The following is a 25,278-nucleotide window of genomic DNA, read 5'->3' on the forward strand; positions in this document are numbered from 1 at the left end:
TATTTCACACACACACACACACACACACACACACACACACACACACACACACAAACAAAAACAGACTTAAATTTACCACAAGGAAAGGGTAGGTCTTCCCTTTCCTAATATTCTGGATAGAATATTTTTTAAAACACATTTTTAGGGAATTCCCTGGCGGTCCAGTGGTTAGGACTCTTGCGCTTTCACTGCCGAGAGCCCAGGTTCAATCCGTGGTCCAGGAACTGAAATAGCGCAAGGTGCGTGGCTCGGCCAAAAAAAAAAAACAAACAAACACATTTTTAGTGTAGGGCTTAGTTGGTGAGAAAGTAAGGGAAATCTTCAAAAACCGTACATAATGGACAGCAAGAACCCAGAAAAACAAATGAGCCCTGGAGCTGGCATTTGCCCTGAGGACATCAGTCAATGCTCAGTGACCAAATCAGGATTACTGTGGATCACAGATTTGCAGTCAGGATAAAAAGCCAAGGTCCTGAGAAGTTCTGGAAATTGTGAAAGGAAAATCAAATGGAGTTGGTATTGCTAAGAGAGCGCTCTAAAATGGAGCTGGGAAGCCATTAAGGAAATGTGACTTATACACATTTCAGCCTGGATGGAATCTGACCTTTTGACCTTATGAAGTCATCCAGAACACCTGCTAGAAACTCAAGATACATATAAAGTAACTCGTGACAGTCTACTTATCAGACCCCTACCCTAAAACAGCCTGTGATTCCCTGTGGACAAATATTTTCTGACTTAGTCAATCATAATTCTCGCCAGGCAACTTTTAACAACCTTGTGGCTTTGTGTCTTTATAAGCACCTGACTCTTTCTTTTCCTTGGAACACATTTTCGGGGTTACCCAAATCTGTGTCTCCCTAACTGCAATTCTTAAGACTCCAGATAAACTCTTTTTTTTTTTTTTTTTTTTTTTTTTTTGCGGTACGCGGTCCTCTCACTGCTGTGGCCCCTCCCCGCGCGGAGCACGGGCTTGGACGCGCAGGCCCAGCGGCCACGGCTCACGGGCCCTGCGGCTCCGCGGCAGGTGGGATCTTCCCGGACCGGGGCAGGAGCCCGCGCCGCCTGCATCGGCAGGCGGACTCGCAACCACTGCGCCACCAGGGAAGCCCAACTCTTTTCTTATTTGCAGCCTCCTGCACTATTTTTTTTTTTTAGTTGACAAAGTTAAAAAAGACCATTTGGGGTGGGAAGGCAGTACTGCCTTGGGTGCACAATTTAAGAGAACACCAAAAAACTCAAGGATCAAGATAAAGCGCAATTTAAAAAAAGTCAAATTGGCAAACTACAGCTCGCAGGCTGACTACTCTTTGTAAATAAAGTATCAAAAGGCCACATCTTTAGTGTGGGAACTGGCCTCCATCTTTGCTCTGGATAGAAGGGGGAAAAAGAAAAGGAAAATAAATAAAAGTATCTGGAAAATTCCTAACAAGAAGTTCATACTCCCGTGGGATTAACACCAGAAGTCACATTTCCTGTGGCCTCCAAATCTGCCAGCCACACATTTAGCAGTACCTGGTCTTAAGCTCAGTGGTGAGTACATGTTGTTTATTAGTCTTCTTTAAATTGTACATAATTATTATATAAACTTTTGTGTATAATAATAAGTAGAAGGAAAATTTAAAATAAAATAAAATGAAATAGAAAGAAATAAAAGGAACAAATAAATAAATAGAAGGAAAAAGATAAATGGAGACCTCTGGGTAACTTGGCAAAAATACAACCACAAAGGGACTTCCCTGTGGTCCAGTGGTTAAGAATCCACCTTCCAATGCAGGGGACAAGGGTTCGATCCCTGGTCGGGGAACTAAGATCCCACATGCTGCAGGGCAACTAAGCCCATGCACCACAACTAGAATGCCCACACACCACAACTAGAGAGCCCGTACACTGCAACAAAAAATCCCGCGTGCCACAACTAAGGCCCAACACAGCCAAAAATAAATAAATATTTTTTTAAAAAAATACAACCACAAAGGTGGTGTCCAGAGCGAATGCCAACGTGCATCAAGAGAGGATGAGGTTGGAGGGAAGAGTGAAGATGCATAATCAGCTTCATGCTTCAGTATCTTAAGTCCAGCTAACTTTGTGATGTTCCTATCAACCAATATAAGGGAGGTGTGTTGTGTAACCTCCACTAAGCTTGGTTTTGGTATTTTGGAATCCCTGAAGCCGTTGAAGTGCCCTTGCCATTGGAGGTGGGAGCCTGGTAGAGAGCAACTAACATGTTCCTTGGCCAAGATTCTAAAAGGAGAGGTCAGGGGAAGGGCCAGTGTCTCTGCACATCTGAGTCTCAGCAAGGCGTTTGATAAGGTCAAGGGGACCACAGGGAAATTTCCTGGACCCATGTATACAAAAAAGAGGAGGAATTCATTTGCCACCACTGGAGGACAATTTTACACCAACCCCTTACACACACAATACTGTAAATACAGGAAAAGAATGAATCATTTCTCCTACGTTTGCAGTAGGAAAAAGTAATTCAGGTTAGACAAAGTACAAGTTGATGAGATGACTTATTACTTGTTTTACAGAAGAATGTCAGCAAATAAGTGTAGAAAGAATAATCAAATTAGAAAATCATCATTTTGCAAACTTGAGTGAAAATTCCCATTTGAAAGGTGCCCTCCCTGAACCAGGAGGGCAAGAAGTTGGCGACCAAGAGAATTCTATACAAACAGAATTTGTTGGGAATTCCCTGGCGGTCCAGTGGTTAGGACTCAGCGCTTTCACTGCCATGGGCCCAGGTTCAATCCCTGGTTGGGAAACTAAGATCCCACAAAAAAAAAACAACACAGAACTTGTTAAAAATAATTCTTACCTTCTTTAGCCTCCCCCCATAGTTTAGACACTTTTCCACAATTGTCTCTTTTGTTCAACCTTACGTAAAAGCAAGTATGCCATGTCTTGGGGTTTTCATTTCTTTATGAAGTCTCGTGTCATGTAAAACTTAAATAAATGTGTATGCTTTTCTCTTGTTAATCTGTCTTTGTCAGGTTGATTTTTCAAACCCAGCCAGAGACCCTAAGAGGGTCAAGGGAAACTATTTCCTCCCCTACACAGGCAAAGATCATCAGTGGATGCCAAAATCATTAGGTTAAGGTTGAGGGAGACTGGATATTCATTCACAAGATGTTGAAACCAAGGGTAGTCAGCAGTTAGCCATTAATAAATAATAAACTGTAACCTGCCTTCACTGATCAAGCTCACTTCGTTTTTACAAAAAACTTGCTCGTCCTCTGAGCATCACATAGGCTAAACAATGTTTGCCCAAGTTGTTTTTTCAAGATTTGGAGTTGTCTGTGTCCAGTTCAAGATAGAACCAGTTAAGACTTGTTAAGACCACTTACCCTCCATCGGGGCATGCAGAGTGTCTGGGCACAGAGTGTCTGCTCCGTGACATTTTGACATCAGAGGGACAAAAAAATTCACCCTCAGAGCATACTAACAGCCATTTTCTGAACATAGGTCCCAAGAAGAAGCCTGTAGCTTAGTTGTATCTGTGCAGAATGTTGATTCAGCACCTTTCTCTTATCTCTAATTACCTTTCCCCACACCTCAGCTTTATCCCATGAATACCCCAAGCCCCTTGCCTTTTTGGGAGGAAAATTTGAGACTTGTTCTCTCATCCCCTCAGTTGGCTGCCTTGTGGATAAACTCTCTGCTTCAAACCTAGCGTTTGGCTTGCTGCACGTCAGGCAAACAAACCTGGTTTGGTAACAGTGCCAAAGAATTAACCCATCTTGCCACTCACAAGGGCGAAAAGCACCTCTACTATGAAGAGATCCTGGGGGTCACTACTTTAACCGGGTGATCAAACTAAGGTCAAGAATAATGGAACAGGGGTGGGATAGGGAGGGTGGGAGGGAGATGCAAGAGGGAGGAGATATGGGGATATATGCATATGTATAGCTGATTCACTTTGTTATAAAGCAGAAACTAACACACCATTGTAAAGCAATTATACTCCAATAAAGATGTTAAAAATTAAAAATAAAAAAGAATAATGGAACAAATAGACTTTATGATCCCCCTGACACAAGGCCCTGTGAAGTATATAGCACGTGGTAGACTGATAAAATGATCCCCTAAAAGATATCCATGCTCTAACGCCTGGAACCTGCGAAGGCTATCTTATACAGGGATAAAGAGGGTCTTTGCAGATTGATTAAATCAAGGGTCTTGCGATGGGGAGATAATTCTGGACTATCTGGGAGGGCTCTAAATGAAATTGCATATATCGTTATAAGAGGGAGGCAGAAGAGGATGCAATACACACAAGTGAAGAGGAGGCAGCGTGACACAGAGGCAGAGATTGGAGTGATGTGGCCACGAGCCAAGTTATGCCAGCAGCCACCAGACGCTGGAAGAGACAAGGAACAGATTCTCCCATAGTGTCTCTTGTGGGGGCAAGGCCCTGTGGACACCTTGATTTTTGCCCAGTGAAACTGTTTTGAACTTCTGGCCTTCAGAATTATGAAGGAATAAATATCTGTTGCTTTAAACCACCAAGTTTGTGGTAATTTGTTACAGCAGCCATACATGGTGTCATTCATGAAGTATTCTTTCCCAAACCATGTAATCAAAATCTAATTAGGTCTTTAAGGGAATTCCCTGGTGGTCCAGTGGTTTGATCCCTGGTTGGGGAGCTAAGATCCCACAGGCTGCGTGGTGAAGCCAAAAAAAAAAAAAAAAAAAAAACAACTAATTAGTCCTTTAAGTATAACTTCCTGGTTAAAGAAAATGCAGAAAGTTGAGGAACAAGTTAAAAACATCAAGAGAGCACAGTTAGATGAAGCCAACATGTGGAACGTTCTACAAGACAACTAGCCTAGTCTCTTCAAAGGATCATTGTCACAGAACGAAGGGGACTGTTCTAGAATCAAGAGACTAACAAGGGACTTCCCTGGTGGTCCAGTGGTAAAGAATCCACCTTCCAATGCAGGGGACACAGTTTCGATCCCTGGTCGGGGAACTAGGATCCCACATGCCACGGGGCAACTAAGCCCGCGCGCCACAACTAGAGAGAGAAAACCCGCACGCCACAACTAGAGAGAAGCCCGTGCGCCACAACGAAGAGCTCACGTGCTGCAACGGAGACCCCGCCTGCCGCAACGAAGACCCAACGCAACCAAAAAAAAGAAAGTAAATAAGTAAAGATTTTTAAAAAAGAGAGACTAACAAGATATAACAGTAAAAGAAAGTGCTTGATCCTTGAATCAATGAATACTGGCTCTTTAAAAGAACAGTTGCCATAAAAGATATTTTGGGAACAGTTGAAAAAATTTGAGTATTGATTTAACTATTAAGTAATATTAGGAATTATTAATTTTCTCAGGTATAATAGTATTGTAGGACTTCCCTGGTGGCACAGTGGTTAAGAATCCGCCTGCCAGTGCAGGGGACATGGGTTCGAGCCCTGGTCCAGGAAGATGCCACATGCCACAGAGCAACTAAGCCTGTGCGCCACGATTACTGAGCCTGCACTCTAGAGCTCGCGAGCCACAACTACTGAGCCCGCGTGCTGCAAGTACCGAAGCCTGCAAGCCTAGAGCCCGTGCTCCGCAACAAGAGAGGCCACCACAGTGAGAAGCCCGCGCACCGCAACAAAGAGTAGCCCCTGTTCGCCGCAACCAGAGAAAGCCTGCGCGCAGCAACAAGACCCAACGAAGTCAAAAATAAAATAAAGAAATAAATTTATATATATTTTTTAAAAAAGGATCCTGCAAGCCTCGCAAGAAAAAAAAAATAGTATTGTATATGCAGGTAAATGTCCTTAGATTGTGGATATGCATGCTGAAATATTTAAGCATAAAATGTCATGATCTCTATAATTCACGTTGAAATGAGCCTGCTAAATATATATTTTTTATATGTGTGTATATGTATATACACACATATAATTTAATATATATTTTTGCCATTTGTCATATTTTCAGATATGGAAAAATGTTGACAATTGTTGGATTAGGTGGTGGGTATATGGGTGTTTATATTCTTCCTATTGTTTGAAAAGTTTCCTGATAAAAAGTTTAAAAAGCAGTCTTTTGTAGTGGTTGCTTAGCCTCCTGTAGAAGAAATCAACCCACTGTGGAGCAAGGCCTCTCCCTGCATGCTGGGAAACGGGAGCCTCCCAATCCAGGGTGGTGCCCGCCATTGTTGCAAGGCCCTTTAAAGACAGCTCCCTCTCCCATGTTGTTACCCATCAGCACATAACTGGGTTTGATTATTGGCTGACATCTCTATCTTCACTATGTTTAGAATTTAATGGTTTAATGACAGGCAATAGCCAGCCTGGAATGTGACCCATTTCCACCTGAGATTCACCTGACTGGGGGCAATAAAATTTAACATTTTAAACATCAGCAGGTACTTTAACCCTTAGGGTAATCTCTCTGTCCTTACTCTTTGAGAAATAACACAATTGAAAGACTATCTTGGGCAAGTAGGATGTTAATGGTCGAGAAAGTACTACAATAAACAAAGTAATAGATGGCCCTGAGCTTCTCAAAGCCAGATGCCCATAGATGCCACTGCGCAGAGCTAACCATGGTGCCTGCGCCTGTTCTGGCTGCAGCATTCTAACAAACCAGCAAGGTGAAGGCAGCTCTAAGCAAACGATGCCAAATGGAGCATCTCACTTCATCCTTCCTATCAACTCCTTTTCATATTCATCTCTGTTTTCTCTGCTCCACATTATGGATGATTTCTTCTTCCAGTTCACTAATTCTCTATCCAGTTAGTCTGTTATTTAACCTGTTTGTCGTGCTTCTTATGAATTTACCTGTTCATTTCAATTCTAGAGTTGCTACTTGTTTCCTTTTCAAACCCATCTGCTACTTTATAATGCCCTCTTCTGCACAATGGATTGAATGAGCCCCTTTATCTCTTTGAACATCTTCAGTCTCCAAGCATGCTGTCATCTGAGTTTCTTAGTTGTAAAGTCACCTGTTATTGCGCCTCCGGACTTGTTCTCCTGGGGATGTTCTGGCTCATCTTGAGAACCGTTGTCTTTCAAGGGAGCTCCTTGTGTCTGGAGGTGTCCCTGGGGCTGACTTAAGCTTTTGCCTGTGCTCAGCCCTCTGGGATTCACAGGTCCCAAACATTGTTTTTTAAGTTATTAAGAAGTAGTTTGACATACGAAAATATGAATGACACAACGAGCTCCCATAGAGGCTCCTTGACTATACACCTCCTTGACTATATCACTGTCCCTGCCCACCCCATCTTGAATTTAGCATTTAGCAATCCTATGCATTTCTTTTTTTATATATATAAATTTACTTATTTTATTTATTTATTTTTGGCCGTGTTGGGTCTTTGTTGCAGTGCGCAGGCTTCTCATTGCGGTGGCTTCTCTCATTGTGGAGCACGGGCTGTAGGCGCGTGGGCTTCAGTAGTTGTGGCTCACGGGCTCTAGGACACAGGCTCAGTAGTTGTGGCTCCTGGGCTGGTCTTTGTTGCAGTGCGCAGGCTTCTCATTGCGGTGGCTTCTCTCATTGTGGAGCACGGGCTGTAGGCGCGTGGGCTTCAGTAGTTGTGGCTCACGGGCTCTAGAACACAGGCTCAGTAGTTGTGGCTCATGGGCTTAGTTGCTCCGTGGCATGTGGGATCTTCCCGGACCAGGGCTTGAACCCGTGTCCCCTGCATTGTCAGGTGGATTCTCAACCACTGTGCCACCATGGAAGCCCCGGTGCTATGCATTTCTTTTTGTTTTAACTATGATACTTAACTCCAAACAATATATTGTTTTTCTAAAATTTATTTTATTGAAGTATGGTTGATTTACAATGTTGTGTTAATGTCTGCTCTACAGTAAAGTGACTGTTATACGTATATATATATATATATATATATATATATATATATTCCTTTTCATATTCTTTTCTATCTGGTTTATCACAGGATATTGAATATACTGTGCTATACAGTAGGAACTTTAAACAATATATTGTTTAGTGGTAAATGTTTTCAAGCATTACATACTATTTTTCTGTGATCTGCTTTTTTTCTTCACATTGTGAGATTAATCCACACTGGTATGTTAGTCATCCTACTGCTGCATGTAACACATTGTGTATTTTATGAATATACCCCCATTTTCCTATTGGTGAACACTTGGGTTCCTTTTTTCCTCCCCCCTTACCAACAGTACCATCAAGGATGTGTGTATTAATCCTTGTATCTGTATGTGAGTGTTTAGGGTGCATCACCAGAAGTGGAAACACTGGGTTGAAGAGAGCATGCCTCATTTTTAGTAGGTACTGCTAAACTGTTTTCCAAAGGGATTCTATAAAGTTATATTCCTGCAAACAATGTCCAAAACAGTTTTTATTTCTTGGCTCTAGGATTTCCTCACAAACCAAATTACATCCAGAAGCTTTGTTGGAGGCTGTTGCATCACGCAGGGGAGGTAAGTGAGCCGATGGTGGATCCCACCAGAGTCAAGGAGCAGTAGAGTTGTGAGATGCGGCCAAATTTTGGTGTTAAGGTATCGCCAGCATGATTTGCTGACAAATTGGATATAGAATATGCAAACAGGACTCAAGCAGACTCCAAGAGTTCGGGCACAAGCAACAGGCAGGTAGAGGTATCATTCTGGAGGGGCTTGCGCACTAGCCAGTTGCTAAGGATTCCAGGGATGAGAGGCCTGGGGAAACAGGCCTGGGAGGCTCATGGTCTTCAGTAGCTAAGATGGCAGGCCACTCTCCAAGTAGATTAATTGTACAGAGCTATGAGATCTGCCTAGTGGGTTGGGAGGACTGGTTACTTCTGAAAGTGCTCCTGGGGGTGAAGAAGATTCAGTGTGCTTTGGGGTAGGGGTCTTATCAAATCACTGTCACCCCTGTGAAGAGAGGCTGTGGGGCTGAAGAATGCGAGGACTGGAAAGTGATTTCCATGCCTGGAATTAAGAAAAGTTCATGTGACCATCTTCACCATGGCTGTAGCTCAATCTTTTTTTTTTTTAATACATTTATTTATTTATTTGTTTGTTTATTTATGGCTGCGTTGGGTCTTCGTTGCTGCACGCAGGCTTTCTCTAGTTGCGGTGAGCGGGGGCTACTCTTTGGTTGCGGCTCATGGCCTTCTCATTGCAGTGGCTTCTCTTGCTGCGGAGCACGGGCTCTAGCTGTGCAGGCTTCAGCAGTTGTGGCTCACGGGCTCTAGAGCGCAGGCTCAGGAGTTGTGGCGCACGGGCCCAGTTGCTCCGTGGCATGTGGGATCCTCCTGGACCAGGGACCAGATCGAACCCATGTCCCCTGGATTCTTAACCACTGCACCACCATGGAAGTCCCTCAATCTTATACTCTAAACCTGGGACTGACACGGGAAGGAGGGTCTGAACACCTAGGGCAGGACTTGGATCATACAAATAAGGGCAAGAGAATGCAGAAGAGACCCTATGGACAAGAAATGAAGTTGACCATTTAATAGTAATGTCAAGGACTAAGGAAAACTGGATGAGGTACTGACTAGGCTATGTTAGCTAATGTCTAAGCTATTTGGAATAATCTAATTGTAGCTAATGCCTAAATAAAGGCTTACTATGTGTTAGGCAGTTTTAAGTGCATTTACATATAGTTAAACCTAACAACTCCGTAAGAGTAGGTACTCTTTTATCCATTTACAAATGAAGCGATAGAGTGGCTAAGTAACTTAGCCAAAGTTGAACAGCTGTAAGTATTCAGTCTGGCTCCCTACATCTTAACCAGTCCCCTGTACTTCCTATGTGATACTGTCACCCTAGAAAAATGCACTTACAAATGCAAGTCCTCATGTACACTACCCAGAGACACCCATCAACCTAGAAGTGTTTTGTTTTGTTTTTTGCCTAAATAAAAATGGGCAGAAATGTGTTTGGAAGGGTAGAATCTAAACTATAGGGAAGTATGTGAACAAAAAAAAACCAAGCTGCAACATAACTACATGGAGTATTAGTCCATATTTATGAAGCTCAAAAAGATACAAAATACAAAACCAAACAATATTTTAGGGACGCACTGAATTCAGAGTACAAAGAAAAGCCAAAGAATGATACAGCCACAATTCAGCTGGGTGACATCCTCTGAGTGGGAGGGAGAAAAAGAAAAATAGAATCAAAGAAAAGTTTCCTTCAGTTATTGGAAATGTGTAAAGCTAGGCCATAGGTATATTATATACTCGACAGAAAGGAATTTGAATCCTGACTGACACTGATCTCGGAGAGACCAGGGAGTGGTCCTGAAGAGAGATTTTAGTTCCTGCTCGGGAATAGAACCTAGCCGCTAGTCCACCAGGGGCTAGAGGCTAGAAGCAAAGTTCCCTGGCTCTTGCCCCATTTCAAAGCAGGAATGTTTCAAGGAGGCAAAAACTGTAAGAACAGGTACAAAGTTTATTATTAGAGACACAGCACAATTGGGAGAACAGCACACAGAGAAACAGTTTATTTAAGACAGAAGCAAGGCAGAAATACACGGAAAGGATATGGGCGTCCTCTCTGAGGAGTACCATAAAAGGGTGATTTAAATCACATACAGGACGCGTCTTCCGGGTCTTTGGTTACCTTTAGCCAATTATCTTGTCTTTCTTCACAGCTGACCAGTCCTAGGGCCCTCCCCAAGATGCTAGTGCAGCTTTTTGCCAAGATGGATTCTGCTGCAGAGGCCCGTGGGGGGTATGTCCACACTTATTATGGGGTGGTGCTCCCTCCCTTTTTGACCCCCAAGGAGCCTTCCCGCACATGTGCAGACAGCGAAGTTTACCTTGACCTCAGGAGTGGTCATCTTATCTCTTAACTTCAGCAGAGCTCAGTTTCTGCCACTTGCTTTGTCCTTGGAGTGTCTAGGTGAGAAGCAAGCTTCAATTTTACTCCACTTGAAACACCAGTGTCCAGCCCAGGGGCCTCAATACCTCCTAACTCTCTGACCTTAAGCAAATTATTTAACATCCCTGAGCTTTCCTCTCCTTGCTTGCAAGGTAGGGTAGATACATATCTACTTTGCAAGGTTTTAAGGATTCAATGAAGTGAAACACATAAAAAGCCTAGGACAGACCAAAGCACTAAATATATGGTGGCTGCTAAGATTATACAGCACCGTGGTCAGAGCTAACTGTCCTGCAGGGAGCAGCAAACAGGGCAATTTCAAGGACGGAAAAAAAATCTGGCAAAGACGATTAAGGAAAATAAAAGTTGGAAAAAATCTTTGCTGAGTGGGGACCAAGCTGGAAACGTTCCATAGGAAAACAGATAACAAAAGTTGTGCAACATTTTAAAAGATGAATTATTATTAGGTACACAAACTGGTACACTCCACCTGGAGTAGTGATGGCAGGTAGAGAAAACGGGCACTCTGAAGGAGACTTGTTACGAGTATAAACTGGGACTTTATGGAACATACATTATTACTTTAAATGCCCAAATCCTTTGACTCTGAAATTCTACTTTTGGAAATGTATTCTACAACACAACTTCAAATGGGTGCAGATTAATAGGGAATCAGCACTGGTATATACCATGACCAGAAACTCAAATGCCCCCTTACCAGAAGCTGGATAATTTACAATACAGCCTTACAGCAGCATACTCTGTACATGCTGGTGGGGAACCTCCTTTATGACGATGACAAATAGGAGCATAGAGTATGCTTTTTCCCCCATTTTTTTTACTGTGGTGAAATACACATAAAATTTACCATCTTTACCATTTTTTAAAAAATTTTTATTGGGGTATCGTTGACTTACAATGTTGTGTTAGTTTCAGGTATACAGCAAAGTGAATCAGCTATACATATATCCACTCTTTTTTTTTTTTCCCATAAAGTCCATTACAAAGTATTGAGTAGAGTTCCCTGTGCTATACAATAGCTCCTTATTAGTTACCTTTTTTGCATGTAGTAGCATGTATGTGTCAATCCTAATCTTCCAATTTATCCCCCTCCCCATCTTTACTACTTTTAAGGATACAGTTCAGTGGTAATAAACACATTCATCACATTGAGCAACCATCACCACCATCCATCCCCGTGACCTCTTTTCATCTTCTAAAATGGAAACTCTATACCCATTAAACAGTAACTCTTCATTTCCTCATTCCCTGCCCCTGGCAACCACCCCCGTATATTCTTTTAAAATATATCTGGACAACCTATGTTTTCACCAATTGATCAAAAGGCAAATTGGATGTCTGTGTTACTGGTGTCATAAAAACCTCAAATATTAGAATACTATCACAATCAATCTAGAAATCCTTAACATTGGTGTCAATATGTGGCAAATCTACTTTTTGTATGTCACTGCAAAGAGGTACAGCTAGATGTCAACTGTGATGCTCGTTCACTGGTGGTTAACCTTTCATGTCCCTAAACCTTTCTGTACCATCTTGTTTTCACTGAGACCAATCTATTTTTTATTTGCTTTAAAATATTTTATTGGAATCCTTTGAGTAAGAGCAAGTAAAGGCCACCTAATTGATTTTGGTCCCCAAATTTCTAGGCAGTCCCCTCCCTCCACCCCAGAAGACTGACAGCTGCTCACGCGGGTTTAATGCAGGAAAGATGTGAAGTTCCGAGGATCTGTCCAATACCAGATAGAGAACATCCTTTGTGTCAGCAAAATTCTAAAATTTCATAAAAGCAACACATGTTAGAAACATGCAAGCAACTGACAGAAAAGCATGAATCTAGGGCTTCCCTGGTGGCGCAGTGGTTAAGAATTTGCCTGCTGGGCTTCCCTAGTGGCGCGGTGGTTGAGAGTCCGCCTGCCGGTGCAGGGGATACGGGTTCGTGCCCCGGTCCGGGAGGATCCCGCATGCCGCGGAGCGGCTAGGTCCGTGAGCCATGGCCGCTGAGCCTGCGTGTCCAGAGCCTGTGCTCTGCAACGGGAGGAGCCGCGGCGGTGAGAGCCCCGCGTACCGCAAAAAAAAAAAAAAAAAATCTGCCTGCCAACGCAGGGGACAACGGGTTCGAGCCCTGGTCCAGGAAGATCCCACATGCCGCGGAGCAACTAAGCCCACGTGCCACAACTACTGAAGCCCGCGCGCCTAAAGCCCGTGCTCCACAAGAGAAGCCACCACAAGGAGAAGCCCTCAAACTGCAACGAAGACCCAATGCAGCCAAAAATAAGTAAATACAATAAATAAATTTATTTTAAAAAAGCATGAATCATAGATACAGATACACATTGGTAGTTATCAGAGGGAAAGGTGGTTAGGCAAAAAGGATCAATTGCATGGTGACTACACTTACTGTGGTGATCGCTTTCTAATGTATATAAATATCCAAAACATTATGTTCCTGAAACTAATGTAGTTATATACCAGTTTTACTTTAAAAAAGAAGCATAAGAGTGGATCAGGTGGTTTCAAAGATCCTCAGAAGTTCTCAGAGACTCTAGTCCAACCAGGTCACCATTCCACTCTGGAGCTGGTAGAAAAACCCAAGAGACTTACCACAGTACCCAGGTAGAAGGCACGCTACTCTCCACTTCTTGTCATTCTCCACTTGTCACAGCTTGTTGATGAAGTGGCAGGAACCACTACCTAGGCATCTCAGCTATCCCAACAGCACTTCTCCAAGAGGAGAATTCCAAACTTTAGGCCTTCAGCCACCAGGCTATCCCTGAATCTCTGTGAAGGGGCACTGCCCCTGCTCGGCTTCCAAAGCTCTCAAGCTAGAAAGATGAAAGAAAGCAGGACCACCGATGAGAAATAAAAGCAGAGAGTTACAGCCCTCCCATTGGCTCATCTCAAAACTCCAAGTATCCAGTTCCCAAAATGAGTCAGAAATTAATTTTGACATCAGAATCAGCATCAGAGACTCTAGTCTGAGAAATCATCATCCCCAATTTAGGGAGACCTGGATCAAGGGAAGCCATTATGGGAAGGAATCTAGAACATTCAAAGACAACAGCCCCAGTATAAGGATCTAGCAAATTAAGAATTCAGGGATGGGAAGTTAGGAGAAAAAAGGAATAGGAAACAAATTTAGAACTGCGGAGAACAGCTCCATCAAGGAGGCCCAGCATGCAGGGTAGTTTATAGTAGTTAAACAGGTGGAGAAAGCAGGCTTAGCAAGGCTTAAACAAAACTTGGGGGGGTTAAAAAAGTGAGAGACACTGAGAGCGCCCGCACACCTAACACTCACCTTTATTCAAAAATAACACACGGTGCGGCTTCCCTGGTGGCGCAGTGGTTGAGAGCCCGCCTGCCGATGCAGGGGACACGGGTTCGTGCCCCGGTCCGGGAAGATCCCACATGCCGCGGAGCGGCTGGGCCCGTGAGCCATGGCCGCTGAGCCTGCGCTGCGCAACGGGAGAGGCCGCAACAGTGAGAGGCCCGCGTACCGCAAAAAACAAAAAACAAAACACAGTGAACGTCTTAAACCCCTAATGGAGAAACGAGACACACGAATAAATGGCTTCCCCGAGCCCAAATACTAGGGATCCCAACCCGGGGGATGGAGGTGGTCAGCGCGCTGCGGTGATGGCGTCAGCGAGACACTCAGAATCACCTGGGGTCATCATCACCCCCGTCCTCCCCCAGTACAACCACCAGCCACTCCATATCGCACATCCACTCACCCTCCAGGCGCTGCGGACCCTCCTTCGAGAATCAGGGGCCTGGGAAGAACCCAGTGAGTTAGCAGAAACCAGGACGACTACCAGACGAGTCCCCCTGCCCCGGGATGGGTCAGTTCCAAGCAATGGAGTCACGGTGACATCAGAAATTCTAGTCTATAATGATAGTTCATCCTGCTCAGCCCGAGACTTCGGTCCCCTCAGTGTCCAACACGGCCCTGAGGTACTGAGGTACCTGTACGCCGGCAGCTGTGCAAAGATGGCGCACGCGGTCACCTTCTTCTCGGAAGGTTGTACAGCTGCCGCCAGGCGGATCCCAACGCCACCATCTTCGCCATCCACGAGTTCACTGCACAAAGAGAACGACAAGGCCTGGACCAGGGCCTTTTATTTACGGCGGCGTGGCGTCGGGGCCTGACGGGCTTATAGCTGTCTTCTGAGATGCCTGTCTCGACCCTCAGAATTTTCCCCTTCGCTTGTCCAAACAAGACTAAAGTTAAGTGAAAGAGAGGCCATGAGTGAACGTTTCACATTCTTCTGGGCAAATATTCGGAGATGTTTTGTGAATTTTGAAAAACAAAAAGCAGGTGACTTTACTGGCTAGGCCGGAGAACGTACCCGATGCTGCCAGGTGCGCGCGCAGCTGAACGCTCTTCCTGGGTGGCCTCCCAGATAGTCCAGTCCCTGCTTGTGTAACTAAAGGACTTCTTTCTAGTTCTCACTTGTCCCGGTTTGGATTCGGGGGTCACGCCAAGGGACCGTCACCCTGCTCTGTCTAGCCAGCGAAATATGAATTTGCAAGACCTGTCAGGTACATTAAACTTCCTGTCTTTTTTTTTTAAACACCTTTATTAAGGTATAATTGTGTCCACTGAAAAAAAATGCACGATCTAAAAGTTGAGAATCTGTTTTATTTGGTAGATAAAACTGAAGACTTGGGCCCGGGTCGCAGCCTCTCAGCCCTGAAGAGGTAAGGGAGGAGCCAGGCTATTTAAGAGTTTTTGCGACAAAGATCGGGTAGTCGGCACTTCGTAAGATTACTGTCAATTAGAGAAAACCAGGGATTTCCCTGGTGGCGCAGTGGTAAAGAGTCTGCCTGCCAATGCAGGGGACACGGGTTCGATCCCTGGTCCAGGAAGATCCCACATGCCGCGGAGCAACGAAGCCCCTGTGCCACAACTACTGAGCGTGCGGTGTAGAGCCTGCGTGCCACAGCTACTGAAGCCCGCGCATCTAGAGCCCGTGCTCCGCAACAAAAAGAAGCCACCACAATGAGAAGCCCGCGCACCACAACGAAGAGTAGACCCCAATTGCTGCAACTAGAGAAAGCCTTCACGCAACAGGGAAGACCCAATGCAGCCAATAAAAGAACCTCCATACTGTTCTCCATAGTGGCTGTATCTATTTACATTCTCACCAACAGTGCAGGAGGGTTCCCTTTTCTCCACACCCTCTGCAGCATTTGTTGTTTGTAGATTTTCTGATGATTCTCATCCCAACTGGTGTGAGGTGATACCTCATTGTGGCTTTTTTTTTAAAATATCTTTATTGGAGTATAATTGCTTTACAATGGTGTGTTAGTTTCTGCTATATAACGAAGTGAATCAGATATACATATATCTCCATATCTCCTCCCTCTTGCTTCTTCCTCCCACCCTCCCTATCCCACTGCTCTAGGTGGACACAAAGCACAGAACTGATCTCCCTGTGTTAGGTGGCTGCTTCCTACTAGCTATCTATTTTACATTTGGTAGTGTATATATGTCCACTATTGAGAGCAGTGTTGAGGTTCCTTAAAAAACTAAAAATAGCCTTACCATATGATCCAGCAATCCCACTATTGGGCATATACCCAGAGAAAACCATAATTCAAAAAGACACATGCACCCCAATGTTCATTGCAGTACTATTTACAAAAGCCAGGTCATGGAAGCAACCTAAATGCCCATCGACAGTCGAATAGATAAGGAAGATGTGGTACAGATATACAATGGAATATTACTCAGCCATGAAAAGGAACGAAATTGGGTCATTTGTAGAGATGTGGATGGATCTAGAGACTGTCATACAGAGTGAAGTAACTCAGAAAGAGAAAAATATCGTATATTAACGCATATATGTGGAACCTAGAAAAATGGTACAAATGAACTGGTTTGCAGGGCAGAAATAGAGACAGATGTAGAGAACAAACGTATGGACACCAAGCAGGGAAAGTGGCGGGGGCGGGGGATGGTGGTGGGATGAACTGGGAGATTGGGATTGATACATATACACTAATATGTATAAAATAGATAACATAAGAACCTGCTGTATAAAAAATAAAATTAAATTTTAAAAAAAATTAAAGAAAACAAGACATCTCAAGTTAATGGATTTAACTAAACATGCCGCAACAAAGATCCCACGTGCCGCAACTGAGACTCAGCACGGCCCAAAATAAATATTTTTTTAAAACCTCTTCCAAGAATCCTATAGTATTCATCTGTTTATTTGACACATTTCTCAGCTCCCAGTGGTTGAGTTCCGCCTGTGGTTGATGTTGCAAAGTGATTTTAAGTTCCAGGATGTGTATATGTACAGGTGGGTGATGACTTCTCATATTCTAAAGTGGCTGTTTTTATTGGCTGCGCCGCGCCACTTGCAGGATCTTAGGATTGAACCCAGGCCCACAGTGAAAGCGCCGAGTCCTAACCACTGGGCCACCAGGGAATTTCCTGATCTTGGTTTTTAATGAACCATTTCCCCAATGAGGACTCATGAAAGTAGTTGGCCCAGCTTCAGGAATTCTCTTCTTTGGCCCGTGCCGTTGCTGGCGATTTCCCTAACCTTTATCATTGCTGCTGCTGCCAGTGAATCAACACTTTAAGGCTTTGGAAGGCGTCCAGCTCTGGTTCACAGCAGAAAGCCCCTTGCCACCAGCTGCTGCTCCTGGAAGCACTGACACCTTCCTGTCCTATCTCTCTTGGGTCCCCATACCTCTAAAAACATAGTCAGGAGTAGCCTCTGGTGCAGTGGCTTTTTCTCAATTTTGGCTGAAACACTGATACAATTTTAATTCTATACAATTTCTTGGCCTACTTCCAGAGACTCTGACTCTTGCGGGACCGGTATCAGTATTTTTTTTCTTTTTTTTTAAAAATAAATTTATTTACTTATTTATTTTTGGCTGCGTTGGGTTTTCGTTGCTGCACGCGGGCTTTCTCTAGTTGTGGTGAGTGGGGGCTACTCTCCGTTGCAGTGTGCGGGCTTCTCATTGCGGTGGCTTCTCTTGTGTGGAGCACGGGCTCTAGGCACGCGGGCTTCAGGGGTTGTGGCGTGCAGGCTCAGTAGTTGTGGTGCACGGGCTTAGTTGCTCCGCGGCATGTGGGATCTTCCCGGACAAGGGCTCGAACCCGTGTCCCCTGCATTGGCAGGCGGATTCTTAACCACTGCGCCACCAGAGAAGCCTGGTATCAGTATTTCTTTAGCTTCCCAAATGATCTCAATATACCACTGGGTTGGAGAACCCATGGCTCCAGTGATTTGAAGTTACAAGGTTTATTCCCTCTATTGCCTGGCAGGTTACATTTTTTAAAAGTTAAGCAAGCCCCCAATTTCTGCTTCTGCAGCAGCTAAACTGCACATACTATATGCTATGGTCAAAGCCTATAATATTACAGTTCTCCTATCTTGTAAATAAGACCGGCCTTTGAGAATTGGCCCAGGAACCAAAACTATACTACTTCCTTTACAAGCTTTTCCTTTACAAGGCTTCCCATACTTTGTCATTCCTAAGATGTTTCAATTTCCCAGAGGAAGGATTTATTGAAAGATAAAACACAGGGAACTTTGATTCTGGAGTAGATACTCCCAGGCTCAGTTTTTGGAAGGAACAAGGTTGGGATTTATCAGGCTAGAGGAAGTGTTAAGGACGTTTAACTGCTCCAGTGAGAAGCAGCCCCTAGGGAAGGGCTTGTGTGTGAGGAACGCCCATCTCCCCATCTTCCCAGATCTATGCTGCACAGCTTTTATTTCCTCTTCGTTCATAAATAAATGTGCTATTAAGCTGCTTTTGCTTTGAGACTGCCCATTCAAAGAACAAAAAGCCTACTGATTGTTAAAACCGGGGTAAAACCACCACTTACAGCCAGACAGGAACCACCCACACTAGCCCCAGTGTTCAGGCAGTGTGAAAAAACCCTGGTCCCCAAATCATCACTTGTTCCTCCCTAACTTTGCTCTGGATATAGCTTAAGTGACCACCTCCACATGGCTACCTATGAAAAAGAAGCTTTACAATACCTAAGTTAGAGGGTGGTGTGATGAGAACTACTGAGGATTACTGGGATGACTCAAAGAACACGGTCCAGTGCGTGGCCCATTCCTCTTTATCGCCACGCCCCCCAGCTCTCAGTATCTCACTCCCCCAGACCCTCAGTTGAATAACTGCAGCTCCAGTGACCTTCGTTGAACATGTGCTTGCCTACAGCACATTTCTGCTCAAAATGATCTAGATCTTTGGAACTGAGGCCATTCAGACAAATGCCTTATTTTGAAAGGAGGCAACCAAAACTAAGAGGCTAAATAATTTGCACTAAGTCACTCAAGTGGGATTTATAAAACAGTACGAATCTGCATCTCATTTTTACTGTTTCGTCCACCCCTAAATTCATAACTTAAATAAAAGACTGGCAGACTCACAGGTCTAGTAAGAAATGAACAGCTCTGCACACAGCGAGTGCAAGACCCTAAGGAACCACGAACCCCTCTCAACACTGCCTTTAACACCACAACAATCGCTCCTCCCCAAAACCCTACTGCAGCTCCCATCCCTACTTTTACCTAAAACAAACCCCACCCCAATCAAAATGGGCACTTGGAATTTGTTTTCTGTCATGGATGTGATTTACCACCTACAATAAAGTCCCAACAAAAACAGCCATACCCACGGCTCCTAATACCATACGTATGATACTCTCTTCAGAAGTACAGCCCCTTCATGGTCTACGGATTTCAGAGAAGAGACTATTATCCCTCTCCAAATAAAAGCAGACATACATATTTAACATTTTATTCTTATTCCTTAAAATACAAATTTTTAATTCCAGGAGTTTTGGTATGGTTACAAAGCAAAAAATAGGACAGAAGGTGGCAGTGTTAATCCATTTGAAAAGGGGGGGAAGAAAAGGAGAGCGACCCTTACACTACCAACTTACATGAAATGCAAATAATTCTGGTGAACACATTGGTTATAACATACAGAAATAACAAACACAAGCAAGCTAATTATTAAAGATTAAAAGCTAACCTTAGAATGAACTTTTTAGAGTATAGGACTAACATACAGGGAAATACCAAGGTCCTTGGGTCTCCTCTCTCTCAGAGGAGTACAGAGAAACAACAGTAAGTCCCCTAATCCACCTCCTCAATGGTGGGGCCAGACCCCGAGCCCCCTTTAGGGGCCTGGGCCCCAAAGCCGCCAGCCCCAGGTCCACCCGCCCCCTGGTACAGTCCGCTGATGATGGGGTTACACACCTGCTCCAGCTCCTTCCTCTTGTGCTCAAACTCGTCCTTCTCGGCCAAGGTGTTGGCGTCCAGCCAGGAAATCACCTCCTGGCACTTGTCCAGCACCTTCTTCTTGTCGGCCTCGCTGATCTTGCCCTTCAGCCCCTCATCCTCCACGGCGCTCTTCATGTTGAAGGCGTACGACTCCAGGGCGTTCTTGGCAGACACCCTCTCGCGCTGGACCTCGTCCTCGGCTTTGTACTTCTCCGCCTCCTGCACCATGCGCTCGATCTCCTCCTTGCTCAGCCGGCCCTTGTCGTTGGTGATGGTGATCTTGTTGGCCTTGCCCGTGCTCTTGTCCATGGCCGTGACGTTCAGGATGCCATTGGCGTCGATGTCGAAGGTCACCTCGATCTGGGGCACTCCCCTGGGGGCCGGTGGGATGCCGCTCAGCTCGAAGCGCCCCAACAGGTTGTTGTCCCGCGTCATGGCCCTCTCGCCCTCGTACACCTGGATCAGCACGCCGGGCTGGTTGTCCGAATAGGTGGTGAAGATCTGCGTCTGCTTGGTGGGGATGGTGGAGTTGCGCTTGATCAGGGCAGTCATCACGCCCCCAGCCGTCTCCAGCCCCAGCGACAGGGGAGCCACGTCCAGCAGCAGCAGGTCCTGCACGTTCTCAGACTTGTCTCCCATCAGGATGGCTGCCTGAACCGCCGCCCCATAGGCCACCGCCTCGTCGGGGTTGATGCTCTTGTTGAGGTCGCGCCCGTTGAAGAAGTCCTGCAGCAGCTTCTGCACCTTGGGGATGCGGGTGGAGCCCCCCACCAGGACCAGGTCGTGGATCTGAGCCTTGTCCAGCTTGGCGTCGCGCAGAGCCTTCTCCACGGGCTCCAGGGTGCTCCGGAACAGGTCCGAGCACAGCTCTTCGAACCGTGCCCTGGTGATGGACGTGTAGAAGTCGATGCCCTCGAATAGGGAATCGATCTCCAGGCTGGCCTGGGTGCTGGACGACAGGGTCCTCTTGGCCCTCTCGCAGGCGGTGCGCAGTCGCCTCACGGCCCGCTTGTTCTGGCTGATATCCTTCTTGTGCTTCCTCTTGAACTCCTCCACGAAGTGGTTCACCAGCCTGTTGTCGAAGTCCTCCCCACCCAGGTGGGTGTCCCCGGCCGTGGCCTTCACTTCGAAGATGCCGTCGTCGATCGTCAGGATGGACACGTCGAACGTGCCCCCGCCCAGGTCAAAGATGAGCACGTTGCGCTCCCCCTTGCCCGTCCGGTCCAGGCCGTAGGCGATGGCGGCAGCCGTGGGCTCGTTGATGATCCTCAGCACGTTCAGCCCCGCGATCACCCCCGCATCCTTGGTGGCCTGGCGCTGCGAGTCGTTGAAGTAGGCCGGCACAGTGATCACCGCGTTGTTTACCGGGTGGCCCAGGTACGCCTCGGCGATCTCCTTCATCTTGGTCAGCACCATCGACGAGATCTCCTCGGGGTAGAACGCCTTGGTCTCCCCCTTGTAGCTCACCTGCACCTTGGGCTTGTCACCGTCGTTGATCACCCGGAAAGGCCAGTGCTTCATGTCCGACTGCACCACAGGGTCGCCAAACTTGCGGCCGATCAGCCGCTTCGCGTCAAACACGGTGTTCTGTGGGTTCAGCGCCACCTGGTTCTTGGCCGCGTCGCCGATGAGCCGCTCGGTGTCCGTGAAGGCCACGTAGCTGGGGGTGGTACGGTTGCCCTGATCGTTGGCGATGATCTCTACTTTGCCGTGCTGGAACACCCCCACGCAGGAGTAGGTGGTGCCCAGATCGATGCCAATGGCCGTGCTTTTCGCCATGCCGGTGTCCTGCCCTCTCGGCTCCGCAACGAACTTCAGACCTGAAAACGGCCAACGAGTTCAGCGACGAGGAGCTCGGTCCTTTCGGAATCCGAAAACTGAACGCGCCGGTGCCGCTCGGGGTGGTCCTCGCAGATAGTGTGTCTGCGGAAGCTGCGCTCACCAACCACACAGAACTTAGCAGCTCTCTCCAGACTTACCGTTTCTCAGAGGGCGGCTCTGTGTTTATAGTTTTTCATCAAGCTCCGCCTTTTCCCTCCTCAGCCAATCACAGAGCTCAGTGCGGCTGTCGGGTCGGGAATATTCCAGGGGTTTCTCCTCAGGTCCTGCCCCCCGGCTTTCTGGGACCAATCAGCGCCCTGAGTGTTGCTGCTCCCAGAACTCTCCAGACTCTTCTCGGATTCGCTAGAGGAAACTGGAGTCCTAAGGGAGGGGGGAGAGGCGCTGGGAAGAGTCGTTGTTGACTCCGCCCACCCAGTCTCCGTTTTCCTGGCGAGCCGCCTGCCAAGTAGTTGGATGTCGACCGGAAGGATGAGCACTAGGCTTGTAATAAGTAGGGCGGTGAGAGGCTCGTGGGGCTCAAATAAGTTTGGGTGTTTAAAGTAGGTTTAGGGGGTACACGATTCCGGGGAGACCCAAATTACAGAAAGATCCGGAGTTTCTCTAAGAGGGTGGGGTATCTGTGGCCCAAAGAGACGCCGATTGGAGGCTGACGCTGATGGAAGCAGCCGCGTTTGGGCCGGTTCGCGGAGGGGCCGGGCTGCCTGAGAATTGCCTTGGCCATCCGGCGTTTTTCCCATCTTATTTTTAAAATAGGAAGGACAAGGAAAGAGCTAATGCAGTATAGTTTTGGCGTCTTTAGCCCTATATGGATGGAATATCTGGGGATGGGAAAATTTGAATTTTCAAAAGAAAAGTAATCAGGTAAACAGACGGTTCTTAAATTGGAGAAGGCTCCCCATCGCCTTAGAAGGGACGTGTTCGGTCAGGGGCGTGGGGAGGGAAGGGCAGGGTTGGATCCACCGCGCCCCTGACCCCGCCCGGAAACGCTCCACTTCTCCTCGGGCTGGACTAGGGTTTGAGGAAGAAAAAAAATCTCTATAGAAATTCAGCTATCATTAGGCCTTTGGGGCTTCTTCCAGTTCCTCATCTTTCCCAGCCTGGGGTCCGGGCCACCCCCGTTTCCTTTCTGCCTTCTTCATTCCTGGTTCAGCCTCGGATGATTGGTGGTGCCAGGATTAAACTGAGTCCGGAATTCGGCCTCTGCCTTGTCACTTGCAGCCTCTAGGCTGTCCACCGCTTTAAAATAAATGTGATGTGGTGGTGAGCCTGCGAGGGCGGGGCGGGAATGTTCACTCCTCTTTAACAGCGTCATATGCTACAGCAGGTTGGCAGGTGACTCACTTAAAAGCAAACTGGTCGGGATGGTGCTGTAAAGTGGGAGAGGTTGGCGGGATCCAGATTCTAGCTTCTTTAAAACTTCAGGTTATTTGCTGTGCACGTAATTCTTCCACTTAGTTTTTTAGCCTGGATTTCAACTTTCTGTGCATTACCTTCCTTCCTGTTTTAGATACAACTACATTCGGTAATTTGTTTTGCCCTTTGTTTCTTCATCTTTTGTGTGAAATGCCAGACCCCTTGTTAGGCGCCTAAAATGAAAATGTGAGGGATATTAAAGCAACAGTGCGGGGTTCACAACCCACAGAAAAATAGACTTATTGCTGTACTCACGTCTTGAGCATAGAAAACATAAGAGCACAAGTGGGAGGAGGCAGGGTTTTTTCTATTTATTTATTTATTTATTTTGGTTGCGTTGGGTCTTCATTGCTGCGCGAAAGCTTTTCTCTGGTTGCGGTGAGCGGGGGCTACTCTGTTTTGCTGCGCGGGCTTCTCATTGCGATGGCTTCTCTCCTTGTGGAGCACAGGCTCTAGATCACAGCCTCAGTATTTGTAGCGAACCGGCTCAGTTGCTCCACAGCATGTGGGCAGATTCTTCTTTTTTTTTTTAAATAGAAATCTATTTTATTTATGTCTTTATGTATGTATGTATTTATTTATTTTTGGCTGTGTTGGGTCTTCGTTGCTGAGCGGGGCCTCCCTCTAGTTGCGGGGAGCTACTCTTCGTTGTGGTATGCGGGCTTCTCATTGGGTGGCTTCTGTTGTTGGGAGCACGGGCTCTAGGCGTGCGGGCTTCAGTAGTTGCGGCACGTGGGCTCAGTAGTTGTGGCTCGTGGGCTCTAGAGCACAATCTCAGTAGTTGTGGCGCATGGGCTTTGTTGTTTGCAGTATGTGGGATCTTCCCCGACCAGGGCTCGAATCCGAGTCCTCTGCATTGGCAGGTCGATTCTTAACCACTGCGCCACCAGGGAAGCCCGGCAGGCAGTTTCTGATGAAGGGAAGAAATCTTGCTTTTGAACATTTTTGCTCAATTGGCATTCTTTACACACACACCTGTCCATCAAAACACCTTTTCCTGGAATCCAAGGGTATTCACTTGTTTATTCTATAATTTGCTCAGGCTAATCTAAACTGATGTTGCAAAAAGATTGCTTTAACAAACCTGTGTGTCTTTCTCTGTGCAGGTAGGTGATAACTTTTTTTACTTTCAGATGTGACCCCCTAATGAATCACCTCCTTAATCTAGTCAAACTGGCCAAACTTCAGGAATTTTCCATTTCTTTATGCAGCATCTGGCTGGGGATTCCCCAGACTTACATCTTAGCTGCCCAGTATAGGAACACTTCCAGAGACCCTTAACCTCACCCCCTCCTTCTGGAAGCTTCCTCACCATCAGCTGCTACCAGCAGCACTTCTGGATTCACTCTTTCCTTCTCTCCAAATTTGCAATTGTATTCCTCTGTTGGCCCTGAAGCAAAGGGTATCATTGTCTCCACTGCCAGGCAGGTAAAGGATGTGAGAGGGCCTCAAATCTTGTGGCTGCTGGCTTAGCAGAAAAAAAGCCACTCGAAAATGCTGTTTTTCTTGACTCGGGCAGTCAGCCGCACATCGTATTTGACCTACCTTTTGCATTAAGTTTCTCTCTGTGGACTGGCCTGTAAACCTAAACATCTGTATTCCTTTTCCATCTCCTACAAGGGAAGAGTCTCCTGAATTTTGTCTTTCCTTTTGCACTGGACATTTCCGAATGCAGAAACTCAGTTACAGGTTTAATTGGTGTCTAAGGAGATTATATGAACCCCAAGAGATTTTTCAGAACTTTAATTTGATTAGCTTTGGAATTAGGTTTTTATCGGGTTTGGTGTTTGGAAGGATCAAGGCTCAGGTTCCCCAAGGCTGACGGGCTGTCAGGTAAAATTTAAGGGTGGGGAATGGGAGAGAGAGTGCCAAGAAAGCTGACCGCCGGCGGCAGGAAGTGTGGGGGAGGGGAACCTTCCTCACCCCGAGGCT

At 46.1% G+C, this 25,278-nt stretch overlaps 2 protein-coding genes and 3 non-coding genes across 8 annotated transcripts in view; 1 reads left to right on the forward strand and 4 right to left on the reverse strand.

The window, feature by feature from the left end:
• Positions 1 to 15,895, forward strand: part of LOC112064315 (sialidase-1) — a 23,099-nt gene extending 7,204 nt beyond the window's left edge. The window contains exons 7-10 of one of the 4 annotated variants that reach the window (XM_055080052.1): positions 8,204 to 8,413; positions 15,269 to 15,364; positions 15,475 to 15,523; positions 15,662 to 15,895. The gene's annotated coding sequence lies outside the window, so the exon portion shown is untranslated. Of the gene's footprint in view, positions 1 to 4,250; positions 5,173 to 8,203; positions 8,414 to 15,268; positions 15,365 to 15,474 lie in introns of those variants that run through there. The other 3 variants (XM_024121747.3, XM_055080051.1, XM_055080053.1) reach the window with 3 other exon arrangements.
• Positions 13,319 to 13,398, reverse strand: LOC129391547 (small nucleolar RNA ZL8). The gene has a single exon (XR_008615876.1). It is a non-coding gene; the product is annotated as a small nucleolar RNA ZL8 (small nucleolar RNA).
• On the reverse strand, positions 13,753 to 13,819 carry LOC112064398 (small nucleolar RNA SNORD52). The gene has a single exon (XR_002891510.1). It is a non-coding gene; the product is annotated as a small nucleolar RNA SNORD52 (small nucleolar RNA).
• Positions 14,441 to 14,503, reverse strand: LOC112064399 (small nucleolar RNA SNORD48). Its single transcript, XR_002891511.1, has one exon. It is a non-coding gene; the product is annotated as a small nucleolar RNA SNORD48 (small nucleolar RNA).
• A 3,694-nt stretch (positions 15,896 to 19,589) lies between the features above and the next one.
• Positions 19,590 to 22,080, reverse strand: HSPA1B (heat shock protein family A (Hsp70) member 1B). The gene has a single exon (XM_007110107.4). The coding sequence runs from the start codon at positions 21,868 to 21,870 to the stop codon at positions 19,945 to 19,947; it is 1,926 nt and encodes a 641-aa protein (XP_007110169.1). The 5' UTR covers positions 21,871 to 22,080; the 3' UTR covers positions 19,590 to 19,944.
• Between the last annotated feature and the right edge of the window lie 3,198 nt (positions 22,081 to 25,278).

This window comes from Physeter macrocephalus, chromosome 18 (assembly GCF_002837175.3).
Source record: "Physeter macrocephalus isolate SW-GA chromosome 18, ASM283717v5, whole genome shotgun sequence".
In the NCBI taxonomy this organism is placed as follows: Eukaryota; Metazoa; Chordata; class Mammalia; order Artiodactyla; family Physeteridae; genus Physeter; species Physeter macrocephalus.